At 37.0% G+C, this 15,954-nt stretch overlaps 6 protein-coding genes across 6 annotated transcripts in view; 3 read left to right on the plus strand and 3 right to left on the minus strand.

Annotated features, from left to right (window-relative positions):
• Positions 1 to 74: 74 nt before the first annotated feature.
• On the minus strand, positions 75 to 1,396 carry Cbr-scrt-1 (the record flags this gene model as incomplete). Its single annotated transcript, XM_002639488.1, has 4 exons — positions 75 to 175; positions 228 to 314; positions 365 to 644; positions 1,307 to 1,396. 4 exons carry the CDS (start codon positions 1,394 to 1,396, stop codon positions 75 to 77), a joined length of 558 nt encoding a protein of 185 aa, XP_002639534.1.
• A 3,222-nt stretch (positions 1,397 to 4,618) lies between these two features.
• CBG04162 lies at positions 4,619 to 5,691 on the minus strand (the record flags this gene model as incomplete). Its single annotated transcript, XM_002639487.1, has 5 exons — positions 4,619 to 4,853; positions 5,050 to 5,168; positions 5,215 to 5,385; positions 5,431 to 5,521; positions 5,573 to 5,691. 5 exons carry the CDS (start codon positions 5,689 to 5,691, stop codon positions 4,619 to 4,621), a joined length of 735 nt encoding a protein of 244 aa, XP_002639533.1.
• A 190-nt stretch (positions 5,692 to 5,881) lies between these two features.
• On the plus strand, positions 5,882 to 6,959 carry CBG04161 (the record flags this gene model as incomplete). The annotated part of the gene is made up of 4 exons (XM_045243728.1): positions 5,882 to 6,232; positions 6,282 to 6,488; positions 6,539 to 6,685; positions 6,792 to 6,959. The coding sequence occupies 4 exons, from the start codon at positions 5,882 to 5,884 to the stop codon at positions 6,957 to 6,959; spliced, it is 873 nt and encodes a 290-aa protein (XP_045092600.1).
• Positions 6,960 to 7,105: 146 nt separating this feature from the next.
• CBG04160 lies at positions 7,106 to 8,595 on the plus strand (the record flags this gene model as incomplete). The annotated part of the gene is made up of 4 exons (XM_045243732.1): positions 7,106 to 7,153; positions 7,870 to 7,968; positions 8,015 to 8,206; positions 8,251 to 8,595. The coding sequence occupies 4 exons, from the start codon at positions 7,106 to 7,108 to the stop codon at positions 8,593 to 8,595; spliced, it is 684 nt and encodes a 227-aa protein (XP_045092599.1).
• Positions 8,596 to 9,367: 772 nt separating this feature from the next.
• Positions 9,368 to 15,954, minus strand: part of CBG04158 — a gene marked incomplete at both ends in the record, with an annotated part of 17,392 nt that continues 10,805 nt past the window's right edge. The window contains 10 exon segments of the mRNA XM_002639483.1: positions 9,368 to 9,523; positions 9,582 to 9,651; positions 9,700 to 9,827; positions 9,873 to 10,302; positions 10,349 to 10,587; positions 10,640 to 10,785; positions 10,837 to 10,925; positions 10,973 to 11,093; positions 11,165 to 11,879; positions 11,884 to 11,927. Coding sequence (XP_002639529.1) covers positions 9,368 to 9,523; positions 9,582 to 9,651; positions 9,700 to 9,827; positions 9,873 to 10,302; positions 10,349 to 10,587; positions 10,640 to 10,785; positions 10,837 to 10,925; positions 10,973 to 11,093; positions 11,165 to 11,879; positions 11,884 to 11,927 — 2,138 coding nt within the window.
• CBG04159 lies at positions 13,219 to 13,395 on the plus strand (the record flags this gene model as incomplete). Its single annotated transcript, XM_002639484.1, has 1 exon — positions 13,219 to 13,395. One exon carries the CDS (start codon positions 13,219 to 13,221, stop codon positions 13,393 to 13,395), a length of 177 nt encoding a protein of 58 aa, XP_002639530.1.

Below are 15,954 nucleotides of genomic sequence, written 5' to 3' on the forward strand. Positions count from 1 at the left end.
TATACTGAAGCATTACTAGATTACAATGGAAACATACATAGGTGACTAGAAATTAATTTTGGAATAAACAAGATTTATTGTTCACGAACGTAGCACTTTGACTCCTCGTGCTTTGACAAGTAGGACTTTAGAGCGAAATTCTTCCCGCATCTGGAGCACTTGTGTGGTTTAGTACCTGCGAGAAAAATAAATTGGATTAATCATTCGGAGACAATTGGGAGCTATACCTGAATGTGTTTGAATATGGGCTCGCAGGTTGCTTTTGTCGGCAAAACGTTTCAAACAGATCTCACATTCAAATGGTTTCTCGCCGGCTGTAATTTGATAATTAGCAGGTTCTGAGATTTTAGTCAAAGATACTCACTGTGAGTTCTGAGATGTCCTTGAAGAAGCCATTGTCTACTGAACTCTTTCCCGCACACTTTACATTGACAAGCAGGCGAATAGGCACCGTACTTGGCTTTTCGTTCTGGGGAAGAAGGAGTACTGTAGCTGGATGTGACAGTTGTGGATGGTGATGTGGAAGCAGATTCACAGTCCGAAGGAATCAACAGAAGATTTTGAAGATCGGGAGAAGAAGAGGAAGTGGTTGAGGTTGAGACATAAGGGATTGGACGAAAGCGGACTGTGGTGTTGTATTTCTTCTGAAATAACTGTGATAATTATTCAAGATTTTGTACTGTTCCTCTCTGACCGATTTCTAAAATCGCGTCAAATATATCACTAGCTCAGAATGTCCAAACGAACTTGTCACTAAAAGGCATCATACCGGAATCTGGTTCTCAATCCAACATTGTCATATTTTGATAGAAATAAATTGTAGAAAACTCCAACCGAAAACATTGTTCGATATTCAATAATTTAGAAAAATTCAGAACCGAAAAAACCTAAAAACTAAAGTAACCCTATCAGAGTTAGTACCAGATATGTCCGCTGTGAACGAATGGATTCAGGCATCAGGAACCAAAACAAACGGAAAAACCAGAATGCGGACGTTTCTAATGTATTAGGAAGTTTGACAAAAGGTATACTGTAAGCTCTCTAACAGAAGGCTACCAATACTTCGACTTCAAACTCAATTAACTCAATTTCTATAAGAGATAACAAAAATTTGTCAACTGGTAGAATGTTTGCCAAAATTGAGATAATAGAGCTCAACGGACAAGTACAGTGTGGAGTTTGGTTTAAAAAAATTACGAAACGCAGTTAGAAAGACAAGGAATCTGGATTCCGAACATCTCTGGTTGATACTTTAAAAAACTAGAAAAAGTAAGTCTGTGTCAGTTACAGTAACCCCGTTTCTCACCTGAACATCCTCGAATAGGGCTGAAATATACTGTAGAAGGAATGGTGTCGTGAGTACTGGATACGGAGGGATCTCGTATTTCGAAGGCATCTTGTTTGTAACCTGAATGATTTCAAAATTGAAAATTCGAAGGAATATCAATGTGAAAAGTGGGCGTGTCACTTCTCAACCACAGAAGACTACGGTAGTCGAGACATGCGGGAAATCTGTGGTTGTGTGAATATACGATGCTGACGAAGAAGAAGAATGTAAAAGAAAATTAGAGATTGTCGTAAATTTGAATTGGTGCCTTTTTTCCTCTTCTTTGCCCTACTAACTGCTCCTGTTAACTGCTGAGAGCATATGGGATCTGGCGCCCGGGTGATTTGTGTATATTCAGGTGTAAATGCGACAATTTGACGCCCCCAGTTGAAATGAACGGAAGTCTCGGTATTAGAGAGAAACTTTTTAGTTCCACTGGGCAAGGAAGAGAAATCATAAATAGCAAGACTTTCGGAAAATAGATTGGTGACAACGAGATAGTTCAAGAAAAGAATAGAAGAAGGTACTGTGGTAACAGTCTTCTAATTAACTTTGCCATCGCTACCCCATAAATTCAGTCGAATTGGTTCAAATGATTTGATAATGATTCTTCGAGTATAGAAAGAAGTGAGAAGAACCACTCCTTTCGTTTTCTTTAACCTTTCACTTTGCGGATACTACAGCCCCGCCCCAAATAGATGTACGGTATAATAAAAAATATATCAAAACTTTGAAAGTGCAATTTGGTTGGGATTTTCAAGATAAAAACCTATGATCAAAAAGTTGCAGTTGTAGAGCAAGATTTCAAGTTTATGGGCATGTTGCCCATTTCTGCCCATTAAGTCAAAAACCGAAACTATCTAGAAAAGCTGAGTTTTAAGCCAAAAATTTCGATTTAGGAAAAATTTGAAGTCTTTGACGTTTCTGCCCATTTCTTGCCTATCCAGACAAATTTTGAGAAAAAAGATAAGTGTTTCACATTTCTGGATAATTTGAAGTTCTAACAAGTTTCACGAAAATGTGTTTTATGCGAATTAGTATGATAGAGAAAATTTAGAAAATAACAGCAAAAGATAGGATTTCAGAGTTCTACGGTAACGTCTGAAAATAAGAAATTCACGGTCTCCCAGCGTGAAAATTTTTGGTTAAAAAACGAGAAAAAATGTCTCTGCGTCTCTACATCTTTCACGCTATTTTTTCTCAGTGCAATTTTTCGCAGATTCAATTGGAAAACTGGATGAACAGCTAAGAACGTCTCAGAAGCGTTCAAAAATCGACATTTAAAAAACTTTTTTCACGGATGATAGAAATCACATCCGAAATTTTAAGATAAGTTTCAGCACTTATCTAAAACTATCAAGCAAGATATGAAGCTTTGAATACTTTTTTTAGGCTTTTCGAGTTTTTGAGCAACTCTTTTTGTTTTATAAGCAAATTAAGTTACCTTTATATCAGAAAACATAGAAAATTTGATACTTGATTGTTGTTTGCAAAAAAGGCCACCTTTAACCTACTGAAAATCGCCTCCAAAGTGCGAAATCGCTCAATGTACTACTGTTTGACCCCCTAACTTCCGAACAAAGCCGAAAATCAAAAATCAAAGACAGAGGAATTGTAGAACAATCCATTACAAAACTTTTGGTGTATTGACCACTATGATCGGTTGGATACTCGCAGAGTTATGCAGGGTACAAATTTCAGTACAAAATTCTTAAAAACCCCCGATTTTTGACACTTTTTCAAGATTTTCAAGAAAATGAGGACCTAAATCAAAAATCGAAAACGGAGCAAATGTAGCAAATGTCTCTGCGGTATTGATGACGTTTTCATTTTTTCGATTTCGTAAAAACCTGATAGACTTATGTACGGTTGAATGAAACCGGTTTTTATCAATTCGGCGTTCACTGGTTCATAACTTTGCTCAAAATGCTCCAATTTTCGTAAAATTTCTTGCAGGTGAGGTTTCAGTAACATAGCAAATAATTTTTTCTTAAAAAAACTCAAGGTCGTACTTTTCAGTGGTTTCCATTACTTTAGTGATAAGCTTCTATTAGCCCAAAAAGAAGAGAAAGAAGGGGAGGGACGTGAAAAATTAAATTTAGCTGGAGTGCAGACGACGAGAGAACTTTTTCAAAAATTTTCACTTTGGGAGACCGTGAAATTCAAAAATCTAGAAAAAAAAAATTGTCAAAGCCCTAATATGGAATCGAATAGAAACACGACCAACAGGTATTCGTGATATCAAAAACCAAAACCTGTGAATAGAAGTACCCACCTACACAAACAAAATGTAAATTTATTCTCTTTGAAGTCGATCAACTTTTTTCTCAGAGGTACTGTATATGGCGGAAGAGTTGAAAAGAAAAAAAGAAAGAAGAGTTTCAAAAAACATGTGTCAGGAAGTGAGTTCACAAAAAGAACACATTGCGACAAGTGTCAGTGACAAATGGGGGACAGTGACCGTTTGGGAGGAGTTCTGTGATCTGTTACCGGAGAGGCGGGGTTATAAAGAGCCGCATATTGAAGGAGTGGGCTCTTCCGGTACCAAGTAACAGGGAAGGGTTATTGGGATTAATGAGTGCTGAGTAGGTCGGTAGACATAGAACCAATCAACTCGGCGCGATTTTTTCTAGTCAGTCTTATGAGTTTTTAGATGGGTGTCACGCAAGCTAGCGAAAAGTCATGTCTAGCATTGCTCCTAAAGTAGGAGGAGTGGATGAATGATACTTGGAAACTGCCTAGGCTATAAATGGGACATTAGTATCAGTCGGAAAATATATTATAATTAAAACTAAAACCCAATGCCCCGCCCCTTGCAATAATGCAGACCACTATTGTATGTCAAAACCAACACACGTGGCGGCTCTTTTTTATTACAACCCCTTTACAACCAAAACATGCCTTTTTTCGGTTACAGATTTGAATTTTCTTCCCAGGAGCTGGAATTCTTTCTCCCGGAAGATTGTAAAACAACATGACCAACTGTGGGCAATAAACCTGATGTAGTTCATATGTTTGAATGTATTCCGGCAGACACTGTTTTTGAAAGGGACCCATCCAAATTCTGTTATGTAATACAAAGAGGATACTCATCAGAAAGAGTTCCTAGATACACAACAAAATGTTCAGTGGTATTTGTTATTACAATAGCAAATATAGCAAATAGAGAAACGGACTACGGTCGAATGCACCAACTGATACTGTGTCTTACTAGGATCTAATTAGAAAATGTTTTTTGTCGTTGATATTTTATTAAAAGCGATCAATTAAAAAGTTTCATTGTAATTTCGTTCAGAAAATTTCAAATTCATTGAACGGATCATAATAGTGAAGTCCCAAAAGAAAACAACCGAGAGAAAAAGCTAGTACTGCGAATTGCATCAACTCTCCACGGATCCCAAATCTTTCAATATGTTCGAACAACTCATCATCTTCATCATCTTCACCTTCGTAGTACAGTCGAAGTAAATTATAAGCACTAAGTGCAAGACTTGAACATAAGATGAATGCAGCGAAACGAAAAGTTCTGAAACTCGAGATTTAGATGGTGCATGTTATATTCTTAAAACTATGGATACATTCAGGACGTGTAAAAAATTACCAAAGATTACAGGCTCGAAATTTGAGAAAATTCATAACTACTGTAGGATTTGCTAAATCTTACTGTAGTTTTGGAATCAGATATTTTGGTAGTTTTTACACCTCCTGAATAGATTCATTACTGTTTGAAATCCAATATATTTATTTGCTCTATTTTCTTCTTTGACACCTCCGTGTTTTTCTGTGCTTCGTAGGCATCCATGAAAACCGTTTCTTGGTTTTTCGCTATGTGATAGTGATGCTGAACGAAAAACATTAAGGGGATTTTTCAGAAAGACTCTACTTACGTTTTCTGGAGATCTATCCGTCAGATTCCACGTGTAATTTCCAGAGACATAAGACGGTGGCTTCCAGAAAATCAGAGCAAGAGGAACGTGGCTTTTAGCTCGACAGTATGAATTCAGAAGCGGTTCAATGATGACGTCGGTCATACCACGACTACGCATATCGATGTATTGCTAAAATGATAATGATTATGAACCCATGATAAATCTTATTCAAACCTCGAACAAGACTTCCTGTGTGCTAACTGTGTAACTGGTATGATTGCGGGCATTTATACCAGAAGTTTGAAATTGATACCATGTGTGACAACTGAAAATAATTGGCTAATTGATATCAGCTACTATAATAATTATTTCTTACTCATCGGAAGTTTTGAGAACATCGAGAAACTCATCATATAACGTTTTTTGAGGAATCGAAACCCCAGAAAGAGAGAGTGACAGAGGGAGAAAACAAACAAAAATAAGACAACGCATCATTTTTCTGAATTCAGAAATAAATTATTTAAATACGATATGTGGATGAGAAGATACTTGACACGTTACAACATTCAATAGCAATGCAATGCAACAAATCATAAATAAATTTCAGAAAAATGCAAAATTCATTTCTAAACTCATTTTAGCTTTTATTCAAACTACTCGTTTCTGGTAACTAATACTCGGATGAATGAGTAAGAATTTAAAATCACAATGCAAAATAAAAAATATAAAATTTCAAGCTGCTGAAAAGAAAAAAGGCAGTGTAAAAAAGGACAAACGTTCACGATCATCGTCAAATTCTCGAGGAAACAAGTCAAAAAACGGGAATTCAAAAGAAAGAAAACCGGATAGAAAAGAAACAAAAACAAAGTCAAAAATGTCGGATCGATCGAAATCTTCTCAACAAAAATCAGTGACAAAAGGGTTGAGCCCTCCGAAAAGTAGAAAATCCTCTTATCATAAATCAGTGAAACGAGATGTCGAACCATCGAAAAACAAGAAGTCGTCACTTCAAAGTCTTCCGACGGAACCTTCCGATGTTTGTAGGAGTCTGATTTTAGACACAAACTGTAACATGTAAATTTCAGCACGAGATGGATCAAACTCAATGGGAATTTTCTCGATACAAAGATGAAGCGGTTGGAATTGTAAACGAAGATCCAAATGTTTATGTGGCTGATAAAGTTGGAGAAGGAACTCCATTTCTGGCAGAGCAAAAACAAAAAATGATGATTCGAGGAGAGCACTTGAATGACAAGCCAATTTACACACTATTTTTTCTATTTATCGAAATTGTTAGTTTTTTTTTCAAGGAATAAAAAAAAAAGAAATCCAAAAATTTTAGATTCTGGCTCTGACAGTTTTGATTGCTTGGAGTTTCTTTCTTGGAGAAAATGAAACGATTCCGATCATTCTCTGCTACACAAACGTCATCATCATTCTGATTGTTCTCGTCATTGTATTCGTTATCCAGTTTGGAAGGTTCAATGTTGTCAAAGAGGAATTGGACGAGGATTCCAGATTTAGGATTCCATACGAACGGAAATATTTTGTAAGTTCTATACCGATACAAGCCATACTAAATGTTTTCATTGAAGATCTGCCTCTTCCACATGCTCCGGTTCTTCCTAATCTGCTCCAATATAACCATCGGTGCTCTGGATAACAACTTTGATGGAGGTGTCATTTGCATCGTATCCGCCATGCCGGTCATGCTCATTTTATCTGCAGGACACGTGTTCTTTGCGTTGAGACCTCAAGGTTGATATTCACCCAATAAACCGTCCATATCTCATTTATTTTTCACGTAAACTTTGTATTTTTTCTATGTTTCAATCCCACGTGGATTCTAGGTTAATCCAGTCAGCGTCATAAGACTCCAGCTGACTTTTATTCTGTGTGTCAGTCCAAAATGGACGTTAAAGTTGTTGTCACCAGATGCGAAGACTACACTGAAACGGTAATAATGTCTTCATTTTTCCCATTTCTTTCATTGACCGGGTCTGTGCGGGCCTTAGCGGGATCTGCCGTAGTTTCTTTTAGAATCAATATTTTTATACCAACTAAATTAGATACTATAAAATTTGACGAGTGCTACAAAATGATATTATTTGGAAAATTGTGTCTTGTCTATGAGCAAAGTTACAGACAAAAAACAGAGGCTCGGCCCGGGCCCACACGACATGGTCCTGCCACTTTATGACTTGTAACTTTGTTTATAGACAAGACACAATTCTCCAAATAATATCATTTTGTAGAACTCGTCGAGTTCTATCATTTCTAATTTAGTTGTTCTAAAAATATTCTTCCTGAAAGACACTATGGCAAGGCCCGCGAAAGACCCGGCAAAGGCCCGGTCACAAGTATGCATTTCTTAGATCGGCCCTGTAAGGGTATTTTGAATTTTCTCTGAATCCTACTTTTCCTACTTTTTCCTACTTTTTGAATGAACAATTACAATTACAATAATCTGAAATTTTCTCCATATTATCTTCTTTCTATGTTTCAGGTGGCTCGTAAAACAAAAAAAATTCTCCCTACAATCGGGCGTCTTCTTTTGATTTCAACTTTTGTTGAGGATGGCATCCGTCTTCTTTTCAATGCTGCTGATCATGCCAGCCATTTTTCGGTGATTACTAATTTTAATCGAACTTTTGATTATCTTCTGAATATCAGGAGACGTGGGGGATGAATTATAACTTCGCATACTTTCTCACCATTGTCATGATGTTCAACCTTCTTTGTGGATCTCTTCTTGTGATGCTTAGATTTAGAGTAATCTGTTTTTTTCAGATTTTTTTTCTTTCGAACTAATTTTCAGGTCGCCGAATCGTGTGCTGTTTTGGCGACCACCATATTCTTCCAAGTTGTCCTTTACCAATTGTACGGTACCTATCATCTCTTGGGCCGGAACTTCTCAATTCTTGCTGCACTTCTTCTACTTGTTACTGAGAATATGCTCCAGAAGCCAAAGAAGTACGATCCGCTGCCAAAGGATGAGAACGATTATGAAGTAAGTCAAAAATAATTGAACCTAAAACATTTACTCGTTTCCAGGTGACATCTGTAATGCTGTGTTGTTGTCGAATGTTCCTGAATCTGATGCTCTGCTCCATGATTCATTTCGATATGAGCTATAGACGTCTTCTACTTTGCGCAGTCTCATACGCTATGATGATGGCCGTGTGGTGTGGATACAAGACCCGAATGATTAGTTTCATGCTTTCCGCATGGCTTCTGGCATACAATATCTTCCTCAACGACTTCTGGAATCGAGCTGTCAACTCTCATGTTATCAGATACGACTTCTTCCAAACGCTTTCCGCAGTCGGAGGCCTTCTTCTCTTAATTCACACTGGTCCAGGAGAGCTTTCGATCGACGAGTTGAAGAAGAAATGGTGAATTATAAATCTTTTTTTGTTTCTATGGAAACTTATGTTTTTTATTTATTTATAAAGCAATAAAATAATTTTAAAAACAACAGAATTTTCAAAATAAATGAACGGACAAAACCAGTGAGGAAAAAGGTTCAGATCACAAATGGGAAGTTAATTAAACACCGAAATGGGGGATTGTTTTTTTTTTGTTGGAAAGCGTATGAAGAAAAGAAGATAGAAGGGGTAGAAATCCTTGACTGATAAATATATACAACCCAAGAAGAAGAAGATGAAGAAGTTCCAAACCCAGTGAAATAAGACAATATGCATAAGAACTCAAACTCGAAGCTCTCCAACTTTTCGTTTCAATATCGGCTGTGGAGTGGCCGGAGCCGATTCACCAATTACAACACTCTTCTTTCGTTGTTCATTTGATCCTGGAATTTATTGAAACTTTGAATAAAGCGATTTGTTAGAATGGCCTAGAACGGGACTGATTCTAATACAGCATAATGTCATCAGCGAAATGATAAATGTACAGACATTACTGACGAATAGAAATCAAAAAATATTGAATTGATACAGCTAAAATAGCAAACCACTTGTGAATCGAATGTGACTAATTATTAATTTCTATAGTGACGCAACGAGACAACTGAATTCAAACAACTAATCAATAATCGATCTGAATATGTTCTTTTTTCTCTATTCATGATATGTCACCAAGCAAATTTGTGTGAGTGAATTGACAAAGTGAGGGGGTGAAAAGTCAAAAAAGAAGAAGCGAACGAACGAACCGACGTGACGAGCACGCTACCTCTGAGCAGTTCTGCAAGAGAAGATAACTCTCTTGAGATGTCACTCAATTGATGCTCAATTGCAGTTATACGAAGGGAAAGACCCTCCTGTGTTGAATGAACATCATGAACCAACTCATATGTATTTGACGATGTCTGAAAAATATTTTAAATTATGTACAAAGTTCTTCTGAAAAAAAAACGAAAAACAAACCTTCGCCACATCACCAAGAGACACCAGATTCTCAGCTAGCTTTCTCTGATCTCTGCGAACGCGACGCATTCTGAAAAACCCCAATTATTCCAATTAGAAGATGTTGACAATATCTCACTCATAGATAGCAAGAAGGAATTTCCGTGTGTGCTTTCGAATTTTAGAATGATCTGGTTTCTCGATCAGCTTTCTGTATTTATAGATGAACCAAGTCTCTCGGAGCACATTTGCAGCAGAGTGTTTCAGCTGAATGTAGGACTATTTGTGAAATTCAAAACCCAAAATACTAACTTGTCTGGTAAGTTGAGTGTCCTGCATGAAGTTATGAACATGCTTCTCAGCTCTGGTCAGTTCCAATTTCCTTGCAATCACAGCCACAACCATCGAAGAGGCACAAGTACCCAGAATTCCAGTTACCACTGCCATACTTCTTCCACAATAGGTTTTCGGAACGATATCTCCGTATCCAACAGACAGGAAAGTGATTGCTACGAGCCAAATTGAATTGATATAGTTGAACTCTTTTAGAGGATCCACTTTTTCCAACGAATCTCTTTCACACAGACGAAGAATCCATCCGGCAACCATCCAGAGAAAAGCAGTGAAAATCATAAGCATTGTTCCTGGACACATTGTCATTAGGGTCTTCAGAATGAACCGAGCATTGAAGTTGACGCGATTAAGACCAGCGATACTACGACTGCTGGCATCAGTGAAGAGCCTAAAATTGAATAATTAGCATCGAAAGTCTCATTTCAAAACTTTACCTTGAATGGAGAAGCATGACTCGACAGAGCCAATACAATCGGAAGAACATCATGATGGAGAGAAGAACATTGACCGCATAAAGGCTTCGATCTTGAACTTTTTCACCGACAAATGGGCCAATGAACTCAATGGGAATGGGACACAACATGCAGATGAATAATTCCAGACATATTTGATAGATTCTTCGGAATGATAGTGCAACCATCCAATCTTCTGCGGCATTAGCATTCATGAAGAGCTAAAAAAATAGAGAAACGTAAGAAATTTTCTTTTCTAAAAAAATATTTTACCTGAATCTCAATCACATGGAAATATCCGACAAAACTCAAAAGAATTGCTGTAGTTGCTAAAATCGAAAGCTTCAAAGTTTGGCTAAGAAACGATCCTGGTCGAATGAGAAGTCCAGTTCGTAGCTCGTTTTCGATGATCATAAGTACTGAAATTTAATTTATAAATAGAAGAGAAACTCATTATTTTTATGACGTACTTATGCCTATAACTGCAAACGCCAACGCTTTATCGGATACCGATCGTCGTTTCTCATGAAGATGCTCACGACGAATCAGACGACCGCCACTGAAATATTCTGATTATAGAGAACTTCTCAAACAGTTTCTTCATACCTATTCTCATCTTTCTCATCCATCAATGGAGTCGTGGAATCATCTCCTGTTCCTCCTCCTTTTCCGGCTTCTAGATCATTTGAATAAGCAATCGAAACTGATTTTCTCGATGCGGTTTCTCCTTAAAATGGAAATATGACTTCTTTAAATTAGTTCTGGATCAAAAAATGTAATATTATTGTATTTCCCTACTGTCATGAGAAATCCAAGAGAGTCCTTGAGGTCCGAGAATTCGACGAAGAAGGGCTTGTTCTCGTGATGGTAAATAAGCCATACTCATTCTTCTTCCACCATCTGCCAACATTTCTGGATCAAAATTTCGGAACATCGACTCAGAATTCGACCGCTGCTTCAAGTCGGAAAGCCTCCACTTCGAAGGATCCCGTCGGATAGTTCCCAATGGAGACATTGAACATGGCGATGGATTACATGACCCTCCAGGGCCACAGTTGTAAGAAAAGACTGGTGTTCCATTTGAGGTGAGAGATATATGACCCTGGTGATGATTGTGATTACTTGTTAATCCTCCATAACTGAATTTCCCTGCTCTCAGTCTGTTCGGTCTTTCGAACATGTGATAACTTCCCGACGTGGAGACACAAGAACTCTTTGCAGTAGGTGTTGGACTTGCAGGAACATCGAATGACAACTGTTTGGGAGCAGAAGTCAAGCGTGGAGCTCTGAGAATCGATTTAGGAGCAGAAGAGCTTCCTCCGTTTAATAGTGGATCATCGGGATTGTCAGTTACTGGAGATCCCAGCATTGTTTCATGAATCGGTCGAGTTAGAAGACTCGCTGATGAATGAGTCGAACGCAGCGGAATGGCTGGGGATGGGCTTGAAGATCTTGTTGTTGGTGGTGGTGGGGAAAAGAGACTGGGTGACAGTTCGAACAGAATTATGAATTTCTGAAGACGTAATAATCTTGGGCGTGTAAAAAGAAGAAGAGTGAACGGCTGAAAAGATATGTTATGCTCGAATGAAAGATACCGAATATCCTAGTTAGTGTGCTCATCGGAGCGTCATTTGATGAACTGATTCATCGCCTACATGTGATAAAAAAGCTTATGGTGTGGGAAATGAGAAAAGGAAATGACGATTTGGATGTGGAGGGAAATACGAAAAAAAAAAAATAAACGGAGAGTGAAAGAGTCCTCCGATTAAAATGGGAAAAAGGTTGTGTTAGAGATGGAGAAGAGAAAAAGAGAAAGGGAGACGATTACAACTACCCTTCCAGCCATAGCTTATAATTAGTTTTTTGCCACCCCGATCCGATCTCTTTCCAGACACCCTCCTCGCATTTTCATATATCTTCATTATTATTTTTATTACAGCCATCTGATATTTTGTCTTTAAAACTATGATTTGAATTCAAAAATCGAGGAAGAAGAAATAGAATGGCTTCCGAGTAAAAAAAGTGAAAAAAGTTGTATATTTGGAAAAACAAGGAAAACGAGAAGAAGGTTGAGAGAACGTCCGGATGTCGAATGTCATGGGTAAAAAGACAATTTGCTGGTTTTCGAAGGAGGAAAACAATTCGGAGATGATTGACCTACGGACAACAGGTAGTAAAAAGCAAGAGAGCACTATTAATACTTAAACTAGGTTGAATAAAAATGGAAGAAGCGTAATTTTATAAGTTTGAAAAAAAAGTGACTTTTCGAGCAAAACATTAGCTTAAGTCTTTCAAGAGTCGTTTTCCGAAAATTTGTTTATAATTTTAAACAAGCACTAAAATAGGGAAGGAGCTCCTTTACTAGTAACAAGATCTAAAGAAATAAAGTGACGAGAAAAAGTTGTTTTGAGCAAAACCCGAAAGTTTATATCAGCTGATTTCGAGACAAACTAGTAATCGACATGTGGGAAAAAGGGCGATTCCTCAGAAAAAACGTTTTGTTGTATATAGAAAATATTTTGTTTTTAGTGAATGACACTTTGTAGTAAACTAGTCAAATGTGTGGCAGTAGAGATCCAAATTTAATTCAGAAAAATAAACGCATTGACCACCAGCAGAAATAGCTTTCTCTCTCAATGGAAATTGGCTCCAAACATCTGCTCTTTTCTTCAAAATTCGATCTTTCATACATCAATTTTACTATTTTGCCCCCAGACACCTATAACAATAAAAACGGAGAAAATTTCCGATCTTTAGAATCGAAGGTCTCAAACAAATGGGGAAAAAAAAGGAAAGAATTGAAGGCACTTTTAGTGGTCACCGTCATTTTCAGGCACACATTGAAATGGAAAATGGAGGAGAAGAAGAAGAAGAAGAAGAAGAAGAAGAAGAAGAAGAAGAAGAAGAAGAAGAAGAAGAAGAAGAAGAAGAAGAAGAAGAAGAAGAAGAAGAAGAAGAAGAAGAAGAAGAAGAAGAAGAAGAAGAAGAAGAAGAAGAAGAAGAAGAAGAAGAAGAGCACGAATAATTGATGAGATAATGTTCAAAGTTAGAAGAAGAAGAGACCACTGAATACGTAAAAAGATGAAAAGAACATTTGTGAACACAGGAAGATTTCAATGAATCAGAATTTCTCCGTCACGAGAGTTATAAGATTTTAGACACCGTCCCTTATCGGATTCATCGTCTGATCCTATGTTCTGTGATTATGTGAAGTTCATCTAAATATTTATTCGAAAAAATTGAGAATCACGTAAGCAAACGTCATCTGAAAGAGAAAATGAGAGAGGCAGAGAGTCAATTCAATTTGCACTGATTTAAATGTTTTTACTCTTCCAACCTTTTCCTTTTTTTCCCAATTTTCTCAATAGACTTTTTGCAAGAATTGAAACATAGCAATTTGTTTTAAAAGCGATGAGAATCGAATCAGTAAAAAGCAAATCAGAAAGATTGTTTTTTTAATGGAAGGAGTCATTGAAGAATTCGGAATTCTGGATACGGAATGTTAAAATGACTAATCTGAGTCAATTAGCATTCCGGTCCAGACGTTGGATCCTTGGGGAAATCGAAAAAGAGAAATTCAAGAAGTTTTTGGGAGGGAGGGAAGCATCCGTTGCAAGATTCTGTCAGTTATAATGATCTATTGATATGAAAGCTGAGACTTTTTTGGGAGGAACAAGAAAGGCAATACCAAACCATTGAAGAGTTTTGGAAGATGTAGGGCTTCTTCTTTAAGCATTTAGAAATTGAGAGAGTTCGTTCCGAGAAAAAGATAATTGGATCAGAACTGGAATATGTGTCAAAAACACCGAATGTAATAGTTAAATTGCACAGAAAAATAAGAAGATGTATTTTTGACAGCTTTCATGGAGTCCAGAAAGGACCACTGATCAGTATACGTTTTTTCTGATATTTTTAGATCACCGAAAATCTGGTCTAGATATTCGTGGAATTTGAGACGGTGTTTGTTATGACAGTGTCTAAACACAATAATAAAATTCAAAAAATCAGAAGGTTGAAAAAACTTTAATGAATAAGCTAACTTTTAAGATATCGATCTGAAACTAGACAAGAAAAAAGTCACACTCTGTCTAATGTGTTTTGTATCAGATGAGTAAAATCTAAAAGAGAGAAAACGAGAAGGCGTCGCAAGAGCGAGAAAGCATGTCACGTTTCAACTTCTCAATTAGCCATCGGTCGTTGCTTCCTTCGATTTTTGTGTGTTTAATTTTAGAAGAATAGCACACATCCTTTTTTGTTTCAAAAGAAGGGATTAATCAACAATTGTTGCTTTCCACTAGGGCAAAACACTTTTATCAAAGAATTAGTGCTAAGGCAAGCGATGTATGAGGTGAGGGAGGTGTTATGATGATCCTACAATGCTAAAAGCTTTAATCCGGATGAATGAGAGATCCTAATCGAAATCAGACTATTCGTTTAAGAAGATTCGAAATGAAAAAAAGAAAAGAGAAAGCAATCATGCTCATGGAGACACTTTCGTAGATAGACACACCCTCCTGCCACATTTCGGATCGAAAAACACACCGAAAATTTCATGAATCAATGTGAGGTAGGACTGGAAAAATAAGGACGAAGAAGTAGAAAAAGAAGGCGACAACGGAGAAGGGAAAAAACAACACAAAACACATTTATATTGGGAAAAAAAGCAAAGAGTATGGAAATTGTACCCTTTCTTTCTTGAATATGCATGATTCTGATAATGAGCATATTCAGGAAGAAGGAAGAAATCGGACACCAAACTTGTGTACCTAAATGCCAAAAAAAAACTGCAGATGTTCAAGCTAACTTTTGGTTTAGGATAAGGGGAGAATGCTTTAGCTTCAACGAGGATAAATACAACCGGAATTGTGATTACCGTAACACCTGCATCAAAAGGGCCCCCACACTGTCACGTTTGAGCTCAATTATCTCGACTCCTACGCAAGATGTCAAAAATGTCTAAACTGATAAAATGTTTGTGATATAGGAAAGTGGGAATTTCAAAATTTTTTAAATCTTCGATTTTTTCGTAAAAAATTAGCCTTTCCGTGGTTTTCCAGAGAATACATATATTCGAGTCAATGATCACTGTGATCTGTTTTTTCCTTGCAAATTTAGTCAAAAATTGAGTAGACTACAGAAGAAAATTTTTTCCTGTTTCATGTTCACGTGAAAAATATTTATTTAGATCATCAAATATAAAAAAAAAGATATTTAAAAAACACAGAAAGGAAGGCACTTCTTTTCTGTATAGAAAAGAATAGACACTTAAAAAGACAGAAAAGAATCAACTTCCTTTCTGTGCTTTTTCTGTGTGGGGGAAAATAATTCAAGTTATTCCTGATAACTACGTGAACTTTAACTATACAGAGTTAAAGGTGGTGTGCGGTGAAACATTTTATTGCTTTATTTTGTGCAGAGTTCCATGTAGATCCCCATAAAAATAACAAAAAAATTCAAAAAAAATCCTTCATTGAGAAAAACGGCATCGAAAAGTCAAAGTGGGAACCGGTGGCCTAGCTGCCAGGTGTGAGTTTTCTAGGCCAACTTCCGGTAAAAGCGCGCGAAACTCGAATTTTTATTGATTTGCA

Source organism: Caenorhabditis briggsae (genome assembly GCF_000004555.2).
Source record: "Caenorhabditis briggsae complete genome, chrI, whole genome shotgun sequence".
Classification (NCBI taxonomy): domain Eukaryota; kingdom Metazoa; phylum Nematoda; class Chromadorea; order Rhabditida; family Rhabditidae; genus Caenorhabditis; species Caenorhabditis briggsae.